Genomic DNA, 15,466 nt, shown 5'->3' with positions numbered 1-15,466 from the left:
CAAAAACCAAGCAATGAGATCGAAGGAATTATCCGTGGAGCGCCGAGACAGGATTGTGTCGAGGCACAGATCTGGGAGAGTGGCCAGACGGAAGCCACTCTTCAGTAAGAGGCACATGACAACCCGCTTGGAGTTTGCCAAAAGGCACCTAAAGATTCTCAGACCATGAGAAACAAGCATCTCTGGTCTGATGAAACCAAGCTGGAACTCTTTGGTCTGAATGCCAAGCATCACGTCTGGAAGAAACCTGGCACCATCCCTACGGTGAAGCATAGTGGTGGGAGCATCATGCTGTGGGGATGTTTTTCAGTGGCCCAGCGAGAGCCCTGAGTTGAACCTGATGTAACATCTCTGGAGAGACATTAGCTCAGGTACTGTAAATGTGGATTTTTTTTATTTTTATGATAAATTAGCAAAGATTTCTAAACCTGTTTTTGCTTTGTCATTATGGGGTATTGTGTGTAGTTTGATTGGAGGGGATTTAATACATTTTAGAGTAAGGCTGTAACAAATTGTGGGAAAAGTCAAGGGTTCTGAATACTTTCCAGATGCACTGTACATGTTTTTACTTGTAAAATAATGACACTGTATATAGCCATTGATTCTTGAAGAATGTAATTTGTAATGCCTGATGAGCATATCAAACTGTCTAACACCATCAGAACCCGAAATATAAACTTGTTTTACTCCATTGTTTGTAAACAATGTACCTGTAAATGAACACTATGCTCCGAAACAACATGGTTAAAACTAAAAATGTTATCTCATGGATGAGCAGTCCTTGCATCCATGTCTAAGAATATGGGTGCTTAACCATTCTCCAGCCCCATCCCTCAGCTGTTTACCAGGTGAGGGATGAGATGGATACACCGAGGACTTTTAGTTTTCAGTAATAACACTTTCTGTGGGGCAGCCCATTACACTTATAAACTCAATAGGGCAGCCGCCCATTATCTTGGCGACTGCACAAAAGCACATTCAATTTCTAATATATCACCTTTTAACTAGGCAAGTCGGTTGAAGTAATTATTTTACAAGGACGGTCTAAGAACAGTGGGTTAACTGCCCTGATCAGAGGCAGCACGACAGATTTTTACCTTGTCAGTTTAGGAATTCGATATCGCAACCTTTCAGTTACTGGCCCATCGCTCTAACCACTAGGCTACGTGCCGCCCCAAGTTCAATAAGTCAATTTTGTTAACGGATAAGTAGAAGTAAAGGAGAAATCTAGTGTCAATTCAAAGTTGTAATAAATGCATTAATAAGTCTGACTTCTGTTTCTTCGTCATGTTAGTTTGGTTATACATACACCTGCCAGTAGATGGCGATAGTTTTAGTGAGTGATCATTGATTGCTTTACATAAACAAGCCAGTAGATGGCGCCTAGTAGCCTACGTGATACAGTTATGTAACACATTTGGAATTTTACCCCTAGACTATTGTCGTCAAAGATATAGACGGACCCGTCATAGTCTAGTCTGATATAAGCTATTCTAGTTGATAAGGGACCACTGTACCACATAACAGCCGATAGCATCAGTTATTAAGGCTATGTCTCAACTCCTCATCGGCAAGAACGGGACTGAATCACCCGAACCTGTCAAAGCAGAAGTAACAGGTACGTAGGCGTATCCCTTTATGTACTAAAAACCGATCTTTCAAGGTAGATCAGTGTTATTGCTATTTCAGTAAGTTATTTTCCTATTTTCTAATGACTTGCATAATAAAAATATTACTTTCTTCTGAACAATTTGACTTTTTACTTTGGCACATTCTGATTAATCTCACGTGCAGTGTTTCCAACTATTGTTCAGTGACATCTGCTATTGGCTCCGCTAGAAGTCGCTAGATGACGGTTTGCCGTTGCCGCGACGACGTGACAGCACCAATTTGTCTTGCTGCAGTCCCCGAAGTAGCGTTTTCGACCGCTCTCTCGTCGCACCTCCCTCTCTTTGTGCTTTTCTGCCTGTGTGTTCGCAGTTGCTTTGATTTCTGTTACACAGACAGCTTCTCCCACTCGTTTGCTGCAGAATTGATTGGGAAAATATGGAGCGAGAAAGCTGCCAAAAAGTTGAACATATGTATTGTTAGGATCTTAAGAAAATCATATGGAAAAAGCCATGCATGAAGCATTAAACGTTAAATTAGAGCTGTAAATGTAAAAACCCAAAGTTAAGAATATGAATGAACATTTACACTTTCAATTCTTACTTTGTCTCCTTTTACTTGGTTACAGATCTTTCTTTTTAGTATCTGTGTGGGGCTGCTGTGGTATAGCCAAGGGGTCCCAAATAGTCTTGACCATTTATAGCCTATTCTTATTGCCAGATCTGTTTTCCTTATCAGCCACTGCACGTGCTGCTTCAACTATTTTGTAAAAAAAAAAAAAAGATGTAAAGTCTATATTTAGAGGCCTGTGAGCTAGGATCTCTTAAGTGTAGCCCTATAATAAGTTATAAAACACAACTAGAGTTTAAAAAAATAATTCCAGAAGACATCAGTACCCACAATAATAGCCTAAATTGAAATGCTTACAAGTTGAAGGCCTATTTTTGCTGTAAACCTTCATTGCAAAATAGTATGTTTTAATCAATTATTTGGTGACGTGATTATATTTATAGTTTTATAAAAAAAAAATACAATTTACATTTTTCTCAATCACTGAGGCGGCTGGTCCTCCCCTTCCTCCTCTGAGGAGCCTCCACGGACACACACACATATATACAGTATATGAGGTATAATGAACCTCTAACGTCAACTTTCAACAATGATCAAATTTGCCATTCCAAAAAATAAATAGGCTGAAGGTCAAACTTTATCAGGGATCAGCTCCATTTCTACATTGTTTGGTTTATCACATTAGAATATGGTAAAAATGATAACATGTATTATATTTATCTTCTGTGCTTGCAGGATGTGTCCCCGAGTGGCTACAAGGGACATTGCTGCGCAATGGGCCTGGTCTCTTTAAAGTGGGAGACACTGAATACAACCACTGGTTTGATGGCATGGCCTTAATTCATAGTTTCACCTTCAAAGATGGTGAGACCGGAACAAAACATGATACATTTCCACAAATGGTAAATTTCCAACTGGCTGACTAGCACTGCGAATCTTTGTGTTTTACAGGTGAGGTGTACTACAGGAGTAAATTCCTGAGGAGTGACACCTTCAAGAAAAACACTCAGGCAAACAAGATTGTTGTTTCAGAATTTGGGACAATGATCTATCCCGATCCCTGCAAAAACATATTTTCAAAGTAAATCGATTTTTAAACATGATTCATAGTTTTTGATTTTACATTTCCCTTACATGAATGTCCACACAAAATATCGACAAACATAACCAAAAACACATAATACATGATGCATCTTGTCCTTTTTTCAGAGCCTTCTCCTACCTTCTCGCTGCCATCCCTGACTTCACAGATAACAACCTGATAAACATCATTAGATATGGGGAGGACTACTATGCCTCATCAGAAGTCAACTACATGAATCAAATTGACCCAATTACCCTGGATGTAATTGGAAAGGTAAATTAAAATCTGTTGAAATTATCACTGTTGTCCATTGTTTTATCACTTGCTTTATATTCTCCCTTTGCCTGTCCTGTAAACTCAACCTCAGATGAACTACAGGAATCACATTGCTCTGAACTTGGCGACTGCACACCCTCACTACGACGATGAGGGAAACACCTATAACATGGGAACTGCCCTCATGAGGTTTGGCATGCCCAACTATGTCATCTTCAAGGTTCCAGTAAATGCATCAGGTATCGGAACATTTTAATTTGGGGGGTTCCTGGCCACATACATGTTAGGGTAAAAACCTCCATGAATGATTACACATTTAAGTGTTCACAGGACAGTGTTCTTTCCCTCTCCAGATAAGGAGCATAAGAAGCCTGCCCTGCGGAAGGTGAAGCAGGTCTGCAATATACCGTTTCGTTCTACCCTCTTCCCCAGCTACTTCCACAGCTTCGGCATGACAGAGAATTACATAATCTTTGTCGAGCAGCCATTCAAACTGGACATCGTCAGACTGGCCACAGCTATATTTAGAAGCGTCAACTGGGCCAGCTGCCTCAAATACGACAAAGAGGACATTGTAAGCTACACTTGTCTGATCACAACCTCATGGAAAGTTCATTTTTATCTTCAACCAACAATCAAACTTCTTACATTCTCTCTGGTGATCCCCTTGGCCATTCTTTAGACTCTGATCCACCTGGTCGACAAGAAGACTGGGAAGGCTGTGTCCACCAAGTTCTACACCGATGCCCTGGTGGTTTTCCACCATATCAACGCCTACGAGGACGACGGCCATGTAGTGTTTGACATGATCACCTACAAAGACAGCAATCTGTATGAAATGTTCTACTTAGTGAACCTGAGAAAGGAAACGCATGAATTCATTGAGACCAACAAGGTCAACTTCTCCCCACCAATCTGCCAGAGATTTGTCTTGCCTCTCACTGTTGACAAGGTATATATTGATAAGACTCCAACTTCCCTGTAAATGCATGAATATGCTGGTATTAAATTCTGTTACACTTTACATGAAGCAGCTCCTTATGAACAGTTCAAACATTCCTTGGCACCTTAAAGAGGGAGCCATAGAGCATAATAGGCATTAAAGCATGAGAGGTTGTGATTGTGAATATATCACATCTAGAACTGATCAGGGCCTGTGATATTTTGCTTAATTAGACATTTTCATGAACTAGCTATGAATTCACATGTTTTCAAGGCAAAATAAGCTTCATATGAAGCCTGTTCAAATTAAATGTTACCATTACATGTTTATACAACTAAAGATTGGATGCGTGTATGTTATAGGATGCTCCAAATGGAAATGTGGTGAGGCTCAAAGACACAACAGCCAAAGCAGTGATGCAGAGAGATGGCTCACTGTATTGCCTGCCTGAAACAATATTTGAAGGTGAGACTTTGATATCAACTGAACATCAGTGATCAGTATGAATTATATACCACTGCATGAAGAGGTCAAATGCTACGTTAGTAAAAGTGGAGTCAAGCAGTTGTTAGTCAAATAGTGTTTCGTTTTTTTAATGGAACATTTCGTAAATACATTTATCTCCATTTGTACACAAACAGGTTTGGAGTTGCCAGGGATGAACTACAAATTCAATGGCAAGAAGTACCGTTATTTCTATGGCTCAAGAGTGGAGTGGACTCCACACCCAAATAAGGTAGTCTCTTACCAATGTATTCTCCTTAACATGGGAGAAGTGGGTCCTCTTTATTTCTCACTGACAACATGCTGCTGTTTGTGCCATTAATACTTACACAGATTGGGAAGGTGGACATCGTGACCAGAAAGTACATTGAGTGGACAGAGGAGGACTGCTACCCCTCTGAGCCTGTGTTTGTTGCTTCACCAGGAGCTGTGGAGGAGGATGACGGTGAGAGGCAGTAGTCCTACTTCTGCACGACAAAAGCATTTTATCAGCTCTGTCACTATAAAACAGTACATTTATTTTTCTGTTTTCAGGAGTCATTTTGTCCTCAGTCGTCTCACTCAATCCAAAGATATCCCCCTTCATGCTTGTCCTTAATGCCAAAACCTTTGAGGTAATTGCTCGTGCCTCAATTGACGCCAGCGTTCACATGGATCTGCATGGACACTTCATTCCCACACAGAGCACCAACTGAAATAGCCAGCAGAGGGCAGGATTGTACCATAACATTGTAGAGGGCAAAGTATTGTTCCCAACCATGGAAAGTCAATGTCTGTGCCCCCATGGAAATTCAATGAGCATAATAAACAAAAATTCCCATTAAAATCATTCTGTTTAAAGTTGAGATCTGTTTTGCGTGGGCTGCGTCTCAATCCACCACATCCGCTGATGACTGCCTTCCGCATCTGCGGTAGGAGGCAGAGCTTCAAGATCATGTCTAGATGGGTTACAGATTGTCAAATTGACATCTAAGGTGGTTATTTTAGCTAACACTAACCCCTCTCTTAACCTAATTCTCCTAACCTAATTCTCCTAACCTACTGTATAAGTTCTAAACATGACACGAAAAGTAAATGTTTTTCCATGTATGAATCTGTTATTCAATGTGTTTCTAAAGGCTAATAGCAGTAAGAACAAATTCATTTTTTTGTTGCTTTATCCACAACTCTTGATGTTTGTAGAGGAACCAATCTATGCCCACAAAATACAAATATGTACAAAGAATATTACTGAAAAACTAGAAATATGTTAAGATCAGTTAGTATGATAGTGTAGCTCCCCTTCCCCCATGGGAAATGTGGTTTGACTCTGGGACTTCACCTGCACTAATAAGAGATGCACTAGATATCCCTCAGCGCCAGGCATGCAGTGAACAAGAAATTGGCGTAGGCTAGCATGGTACCAATGGCTTACAAAATATAACATATTAGGTAACCTGGTGCAATCTCTAGGATGGGATAAGACTAATCATGATATACAAGTATAATATATTGGGTAACTCAGTGCAAATAACTGCTATTATGATTACTTACCCCCGACCTTACCTCACAGCATAGACACAATACAGAGATGCTTTTATTTAGACGGTTATCTTTAAAAATAATTTGACTTTTCAGATCACTGCAAAGTTATCACATTTTGCTATTTACATTTACTGTGCATGAGAAGCCATTTGGACAGCTTCACACAGCAAAAATGAAATCACCCAACACAGACTATTTATTGTAACTGTGGAGTAATTACAGTAAAGTCTTGTGACTACTATCCTTACACTATTTTCTCCCCAAAAACTTGTCACAACATGGCACTTACAGTAAGGAGAAGCCTTACCTTAGTCTTGTCCTTACCTTTCAGACAGCAGAATGAATGGAAGAGAGGCTTTTCAGTCTTACAGGCAGTGTCAGAGTTCACGGAAATCAATTTCACAGGCCTGTCTTAACCAACTGCATAATAAAAGTGTTGACTGACATAAATATGCAACCATAACTGTAATTCCTAGAATGTTCAAGAGACGTAACAAAGAGAGACCAAAGATTAGGCCTACTATCTGGAACAGAGTTTATAGCCAAGTACATCGATGCGTTACATAAATGGGCACCATGGTGAGTTAATTTAAAGGGTCAATCTGCAATTGGTACGTCCATTTTTGGTCTTTTAAAATAATATGTTCCCATTTGATCTTGAAGAATATGACTTACAAATTCCTCATGAGCCTAGTTTAACTCATACCCCATCAAAACCCAACATGATCTTGTATGTATGCATCATGACACTATTTCATGAAAGACATACTTATGACACTGGTTGATTATCTCAGTTGATACTACGATCATGGTTTGTGGTTGTATTTAAATGGTCCACTATACTGTAGAATATGTGGCTACCTCCATATGTGGAGGTGTATTGTGCTTATTTGCTTCTGATAATGCATTTTATATTGCCCCTGATACATATTTATAATACAGTAGTATATTTTATTCCGTTCTATTGTATTTCCAGGTAGACTTTGTCTAGTTGCATAGCATTTATGCATTAGCATAGAAACATGTAGGTTAAAGTGTCATAAATCTGGTTCAGTAGTTTGTCATAGTTTTGAGAATTAAAAAAAAATTATTCAAATACCAATTCTATGAAATTGACATTTTTGAGATTTTGTATTGTGAAAAAAAATCCTGGTATTTCTGTTCTACAAAACATATTGCTGGCATTAGTTTCACTAAGCCGAAGTATGAGAGAGAGCATGATCACTCAACAAAACCGTCAATCTAGCTTCTACTGTATAACAGCAGAGTTTAATTTAATTAAAATAGGTCTAATCCAAGTGTGCATGAGGTCATTGCATTCAAATAAATACATTTGTTACAAAAATATGTCATGACTTAATTTAAAGTAATAATTCCCAAGTAAATCACCAACTGCAGCTAATGTTATGGATGGTGGGAAAGTGGTCTGTGAGATTGCTTAGCATTAGCACACTTGCAAAACAAACTGAACATGCAATCAAAGAATGGATTATCCTTTAGGGTATGATAACATTGGTCATACAACTTCCACCCTTTTGCAGTCAACAATACTAAGGCTATATATGCTTTAGCTGAGTATACAAACCTTAATCTTAGGTTGCAGTGTCCTTATTCTGTCTTGAAACATTCTAGGAAGACTGAGCTTATGATTGCACCAAATATTGATATGCTTATCTCCAGTTCTAGTTACCTTATCATAGAGTACATAGCTGAGAGGGTCAAAGCTACACATATATACAAAAGTATGTGGACACCCCTTCAAATGAGTGAATTTGGCTATTTCAGCCACACCCGTTGCTGACAGGTGTATAAAATCGAGCACACAGCCATGCAATCTCCATAGGTAACATTGACAGTAGGATGGCCTTACAAAAGAGCTCAGTAACTTTCATCGAGGGACTATGACCAGCAAGTCAGTTGGTCAAATTTCTGCCCTGTTAGAGCTGCCCTGGTCAAATGTAAGTGCTTTTATTGTGAAGTGGAAACATCGAAATGCAACAACTGCCCAGCTGCAAAGTGGTAGGCCACACAAGCTTACAGAACAGGACCGCTGAGTTCTGAAGCGTGTAGAGCATAAAAATCTTCTGTCCTCGGTTGCAACACTCACTACTGAGTTCCAAACTGTCTCTGGAGGCAACATCAGCATAAGAACTGTTTGTTGGGAGCTTCATGAAATGGGTTTCCATGGCCAGGCAGCCGCACACAAGCCTAAGATCACCATGCTTAATGCCAAGTGTTGGTTGGAGTGGTGCAAAGCTCACCGCCAAATTGGACTCTGGAGCAGTGGAAACGCGTTCTCTGGAGTGAATCATGCTTCATCATCTGGTAGTCCGACGGACGAATCTGGGTTTGGTGGATGCCAGGAGAACGCTACCTGCCCGAATGCATAGTGCCAACTGTAAAGTTTGGTGGAGAATGAATAATTGTCTGGGGCTATTTTTCATGGTTCGGGCTAGGCCCCTTAGTTCCATTGAAGTGAAATATTAATGTTACAGCATACAATGACAATTCTGTGCTTCCAAATATATGGCAACAGTTTTGGTCCCTTGTTTCAGCATGACAATGCCCCCCTGCATAGAGCGAGGTACATACAGAAAATATTTTTTTGAGATTGGTGTGGAAGAACTTGACTGGCCTGACCTAAACCCCATCAAACAACTTTGGAATGAATTGGAGCGCCGACTGCGAGCCAGGCTTAATCGCCCAATATCAGTGCCCGACCTCACTAATGCTCTTTTGGCTGAATGGAAGCAAGACCTCGTAGCAATGTCCCAACATCTAGTGGAAATCCTTCCCAGAAGAGTGGAGCCTGTTATAGTAGCAAAGTGGGCACCAACTCCATATTAATGCCCATGATTTTGGAATGAGATGTTCGACATGCAGGTGTCCACATACTTTTGGTCATGTAGTGTATTTCCAAATGGAGTAAAGATCCTCAAATTGCTTTGGACTTACACTGTTACACTGTGATGTTTTACATGTGTCACGAGAATTTTCAATCCCAATGATGATAACTAAACAATTATTTAAGCTTTGACCAATCCCCGAGGTTTGTAAGACCCTGGGATTAATAATAATAATTAGGCAAAGACTCAGCTTCTGCAAAAGGTTTGTAAGGTTTATTCAGAGAACGTTCTAAAGCAAAAAATGCAAAGACGTCATTTTATAACTCCCTCAATGCACACACACACACACACACACAGTTTTATCACTTTTCTACCAGCCATGGCAGTTTCTCGCTGTTCTCTCCTTCCTAGATTAGAGAGGCCTTGGAAGGGCCCTCCTGTTGTCAGCTTTTTCAGAGTTATCATGCAAATGCAGTGCAAAAAACTAGCAACAATAAAAATCTTGAATAAATTAAACTGAATACAGGAACAGAGTGGTCACCTCACCATTGTTGCTGTAAACAGATGAGAGAAAGGGGTGGAGAAAAACCACTCACACTCAAGTCATGACCACAGACTGACCATCCAATGGACCAAAATTAAAGTTTACAATGTTATTATATTTTTTTTACAATGTAATTGTAAACCAAATAAAAAACAGGGCAATACAAGCTTGCATGTTAGGCTCTGACAGGCATCCACAATTCACATTAAATAAGTATCAATAGGCACATCACCAACCTCAATGACCTCCCAAAAAACCCACAAAGAAATGTTCCACCAACCAGACTTATTTTTGTTTTGATAATGTCACGACTTCCGCCGAAGTTGGTCCCTCTCCTTGTTCGGGCGGCATTCGGCGGTCGACGTCACCGGTCTTCTAGCCATCGTCGCTCCACCTTTCATATTTCCATTTGTTTTGTCTTGTTTTCCATACACCTGGTTTACATCTCCTCATGATTACTATGTGTATTTAGCCCTCTGTTCCCTCCATGTCTGTGTGGGGTATTGTTTATTGTCTAGGTTGGCACGCTTCCGACTGGGTTGCGCCGGGTTTTATTTGTACCCGTGATTTGTGGCAGCCGGTACTTTTGTACTTGCTTGTTGTATTTTGTGCTGCCTCACTTGTTCTTTGGGCATTTGTTTTTGTGACGCGGTTGCGTTCTGTTCTTACTATGGCCTCAGTAAAGTGCTTCTTTGTTCACTCATCTCTGCTCTGCACAAGCTACACCCACCGCTTGACAGATAAGAATGCCATCAGAGGGTGGACTGTTCAAAGTAAGACTGTTTTATGATGTTTGGAGCCCAAGCATCATAAAGATGGAGTTTCCATGTGTATTGAATTACATTTTTCTAATTTCAGAGAGCACAACACATCTCCCACCCAATATTTATATAATGGGGAAGCTCCATCTTCCAGTTCTGGAGTATTAGTCATCTAGCTAAAACAGTTGAATGAGCAATAGTGTCCGACTGAATTATTGACAGGGGGGTACATATGGGCAGTACTACAAAAAGGGCTATAAGGTGAGACGGATGTATAACAGTGTCATATCAGAGAAATGTTAATTCCCAGAAACCAGACAATTTACGACAGTCTCAAAACATATGAAACAGTGTGGCTGGTTCTATTTTACATCGAACACAAGTAGGATCAAAATCAGAGAATATTCTTCAGAGTTTGTCACCGGACCAGTGGATATGGTGAACCACCTTGAATTGAATGAGGCTGTGTCTAGTGCTAAAAGAGGAAGAATGCACCCTGTGCAGAACCGATACCCAGGTGTCATCCCCAAGTTCCTCCCCCAAATCCTTTTCCCATCAAGTCTTTAAAGGCAACAAAGAAGGGTTCTGTAAGTCATTAATGATTGCATATACATCGGAAATTGCACACTTAGGAAGCTTGTTTAGCTCAAAGATGCATATTGGGAAGTTCAGGTGTGGTAGCTCTAACAAAGTTCCTAGTCTGGAGATAGTGGAAGAAGTGGGATTGGGGGAGATTGAACTTTTCCTCTAGCTGAGCAAAAGAGGCAAATGTATCATCAAATAATAATTGGGTTAGTGAGGAGAGGCCCAATGAGTGCCAGATGCCAAAAGTCCCATCATTTAAAGATGGAGAAAATAAAATGTTCTGATTGATTGGGCCTGATAGAGAAAAACCTTGAAGGCTAAAGGCTAAACGGAACTGAATCCACATTTTAAGAGACTGCTTTACAATTGGGTTGACACACCTTTTTCCTAGGAACACTGGGAGAGAGGAGCACAACACAGAGGAAATTGCAGCAGGTTTACATGATTCAGACTCCATCTGGACCCAGAGTGGATTTGGGCCAGTAGAATCAACCTGTAGCCAGTATAAAAGGGCTGAAATTTGCAGTCCAATAGTATGTCTGGAAATTTGGTATAGCTAACTCACCCAAAACCTTAGGCTTTTGTAAATGTCTTCTACCAATCCGTGGTACCTTGCCATCCCAAATAAAATACATGAATGTTTGATCCGGTGAATTAAAAAAAGATTTTGGAATAGAAATGGGTAAACATTGAAAAAAGTATACAAATTTGGGCAACACATTCATTTTAATGACATTAACCCTTCTAATAAGAGACAGAGGTAGAGACTTCCAAAAAGTAAAAGATTGTTTCAAACTGTCTGCTAGAGCAACAATGTTTTGCTTAAACAAATGTGAATATTTCCTTGTAACTTTAACTCCCAAGTAGGTGAATTGATCCCGGACAATCCTAAACTGAAAGCTTGTAAAAGAGCACTTAAAGCAGCCTTATTTACAGGAAAAATATAATTCTTGCCTAGATTCAGCTTGTACCCTTAGATTGCTCCAAACTGTTTAAGAATAGATACGGAATGTGGTAATGAGGTATCAGGGTTGGAGATAAACAAAAGAAGGTATTTTTGCTCTAAGCCTGTCCTGAGTATACCTTGAATAGCATCATTTGAGCACAGTGCGACGGAAAGGGGCTCGATTGCCAAAGCAAACAACAAGGGGGAGAGTGGACACCCTGTCTGGATCCAAGGTGCAGGGGAAAATAGTCAGAGAACAAGTTGTTAGTGTGTACCGAAGCCATGGAAGAGAAATTAAGAATCTTTATCCACGCAATGAATTTGTGACCTAAGCCAAATCTATAAAGGGCGGCAGTTAGGTAGTCCCACTCAACGCGGTCAAAAGCTTTTTTCACATTGATCGAGACCACCACCCCGGGTCCCCCGACGCTGGGGAGTACAGTATATTCACAAGGCGTCTAATATTGAAAAACAAATGCCTATTTCTCAAAGCCATTCTGGTCAGAGTCTATTACTTGGTACAGCGAGTTTTCCATTCAGATGGCTAAGAGCATGGCTATGATTTTGTAATCACAGTTTAAAGGTGAGATTGGGCGATAAGATCCACATTCCAGGGGGTCCTTGTTTTTCTTTAATAGTAATGAAATTGAGGCTTGATAAAGACTCAGTGGTAGCTTTGATGTTTTAAGACACTCTGCAAATAATTGAGACCGGAATGGGCAAAGCAGACTGGAAAACATCCTGGAAAATTTGTTTGGAAAACCGTCCGGACCCGGTGAATCACTACTTTCATTGTGGACACTGTAGTTGCAATCTCCTCTGGTGTAAATTGTTCTTCTAAACCACCATGGGAGTCTGTATCAATTGAAGGCATATTCAGACCATCAAAGAAAGAATCAATCAACAAAGGGTCTTGAGGAGATTCGGAGGTGTACAGCGCAGAGTAATTTTTTTTGAATTGATCATTGATCTCTTTATGTATAACTGTGGTCGCACCAGACAGGATCCTTATTTGCGGGATTAAACGTGAGGCCTCAGACTTACGGATCTGATGTGCAAGGAGTTACTGGACTTGTCATCTTGCTCATACACTCTGTATCAAGCTCATAAGAGTAGAGAGCTCGTCAAATTCAGATTGGAGTAGCTGGCATTCTTTATATAGATCAGAGGAAGAATCTGTAGCATACTTCTTATCCAGTGTAGCTATGGCTTTGCTCAGGCCTCGAAGTCGCTGAGAGCAAGCTTTGTTTTTGTTGGCTGTATAAGAAATAATTTGGCCATGTAGATTTGCGTTGAGGGACTCCCATATGTAAGAGCCGGACATACAGTGGGGCAAAAAATGATTTAGTAATTTACTTATTTTCCACCATAATTTGCAAATAAAATCATTAAAAATCCTACAATGTGATTTTCAGGATTTTTTTTCTCATTTTGTCTGTCATAGTTGAAGTGTACCTATGATGAAAATTACAGGCCTCTCTCATCTTTTTAAGTGGGAGAACTTGCACAATTGGTGGCTGACTAAATACTTTTTTGCCCCACTGTACTTTGGGATGAATACATTTCTAGGAATAAGGTGATTTCCGAAGAAATTAAATTGACAAACTCCTTATCTGAGAGTAAAATGGAGTTAAAATGCCATTGATAACACATAAGTTGCTGGGGAAACTCTAGCTCAAGCACTAATTGTCACACCCTGACCTTAGTATTTTTTGTTTTCCTTGTTTTTTTGGTTAGGTCAGGGTGTGACATGGGTGATGTATGTGTTTTTGTCTTGTCTAGGGGTTTTGTATGTTTATGGGGCTGTTTCCTTTCTAGGTAAATTGTATGTCTATGGTCACCTAGATTGGTTCTCAATTAGAGGCAGCTGTCTATCGTTGTCTCTGATTGGGAACCATATTTAGGCAGCCATATTCTGTGGGTGATTATCTATGTCTATGTTACGTTGCACGTTAGCACATTGTTTATATAGCGGTCAAGTTCGTCTTATCGTTTTTGTTTAAGTGTTCTTCCTACAATAAAGAGGAATGTATTCTAACCACGCTGCGCTTTGGTCCACTCCATACGACAACCATGACACTCATGGTGAATGGTCAGAAATAACAATACTTTCAGAGCAAAATGTTTTTATTATAATAGCCTGTCTAATAGGCCCAATTAAATGAGAGATGCGCAAGGTCATTTGTTATAGACCTATGTCTACATCGGAATATGAACTCATCATGGCCAGAAAAGGTGAGGAATTTATTCTGCAATGGTTATGTATTATGTTGTAAATGAAATATGGTCTGATCATGAAATTTGACATTACAGTATTTAGACATAGTCTAAAAACCTCAATGGACGTGAACTGTGAGTTCTACCTTTAAACTCCTCTACGGATCAGATCGCATAGTGCAAAATAGTTTAAATACTGTAGCTTAACTATTTACTAATGTGAGGTGGGTCCAATTAAATGAGAGATGGGGCATATGTAGCCTATCCTAACTTGTTGTAGGCCTATAGGCTGGCTATTTCGCCAGTATGAAACCATCACAGTCAGAAAAGGGGAGGGATGTATTTTGCAATGATCATGGAAATAAAAAAAATACGAAACATGCTTATTTCTAATTATTTTAGAATGCAAAGATAAAATAAATATTCTCACTAAAGGCAAGTGATTGCATTGCTATATTTAGCTGCCTGTTTTTTTTTGTTATAAGTGTCATCATATATCCCTTCACAAGGCTCACACTTGGCAAAAACTGGTTTAATCAACGCTGTGTTCCCATAATTTCAACAAAAAAATCCAATGTGGTGATATTGAATCAACTTGGAAAACTGATTGGATTTGCAAAAAGTTGTTAATGTAAGGCAATTTCATATTTTTTTCACCAAACTTTTAACCTAAATCCAATGGCATGGTATTTAAAAAAAATATATATTTCAAGTTGAATTCCCATTAGTTGACATCTCAACCCAATCAAAACTAGACATGGAACTGACGTCTGCCCTGTCACGCCCTGACCTTAGATCCTTTTTATCTCTATTTTGTCTCTATTTTGGTTTGGTCAGGGCGTGAGTTGGGGGCGGACATTCTATGTTTTGTGTTTCTACGATTTTCTAGGTTTTGGCCGGGTATGGTTCTCAATCAGGGACAGCTGTCTATCGTTGTCTCTGATTGGGAACCATACTTAGGTACCCTTTTTCCCCACCTTTGTTTGTGGGAAGTTAACCTTGTTTGATGGCACATTGCATTAAACGTTTGTTTTATTTATTGTTTTGTCGACGGTGGC

At 39.8% G+C, this 15,466-nt stretch overlaps 1 protein-coding gene across 1 annotated transcript; it reads left to right on the top strand.

The window, feature by feature from the left end:
* Nucleotides 1–1,421: 1,421 nt before the first annotated feature.
* LOC110526385 (beta,beta-carotene 15,15'-dioxygenase) lies at nt 1,422–5,830 on the top strand. Its single transcript, XM_021607327.2, has 11 exons — nt 1,422–1,618; nt 2,914–3,042; nt 3,130–3,259; nt 3,388–3,535; nt 3,630–3,777; nt 3,892–4,112; nt 4,221–4,490; nt 4,844–4,946; nt 5,123–5,217; nt 5,319–5,430; nt 5,520–5,830. The coding sequence occupies exons 1-11, from the start codon at nt 1,552–1,554 to the stop codon at nt 5,678–5,680; spliced, it is 1,584 nt and encodes a 527-aa protein (XP_021463002.2). The 5' UTR covers nt 1,422–1,551; the 3' UTR covers nt 5,681–5,830.
* The last annotated feature ends 9,636 nt before the right edge of the window (nt 5,831–15,466 follow it).

Source organism: Oncorhynchus mykiss, chromosome 6 (assembly GCF_013265735.2).
Source record: "Oncorhynchus mykiss isolate Arlee chromosome 6, USDA_OmykA_1.1, whole genome shotgun sequence".
Classification (NCBI taxonomy): Eukaryota; Metazoa; Chordata; class Actinopteri; order Salmoniformes; family Salmonidae; genus Oncorhynchus; species Oncorhynchus mykiss.
This window is presented reverse-complemented; position numbering and strand designations above follow the sequence as displayed.

Bases quoted from the DNA above. Each gene is read 5' to 3' on its own strand.
- LOC110526385 (XM_021607327.2), top strand. From the start codon at position 1,552: ATGTCTCAACTCCTCATCGGCAAGAACGGGACTGAATCACCCGAACCT. The intron at 3,536-3,629 runs GTAAATTAAAAT...ACTCAACCTCAG, and splicing joins CCCTGGATGTAATTGGAAAG to ATGAACTACAGGAATCACAT. The intron at 5,431-5,519 runs GTGAGAGGCAGT...TTCTGTTTTCAG, and splicing joins AGCTGTGGAGGAGGATGACG to GAGTCATTTTGTCCTCAGTC.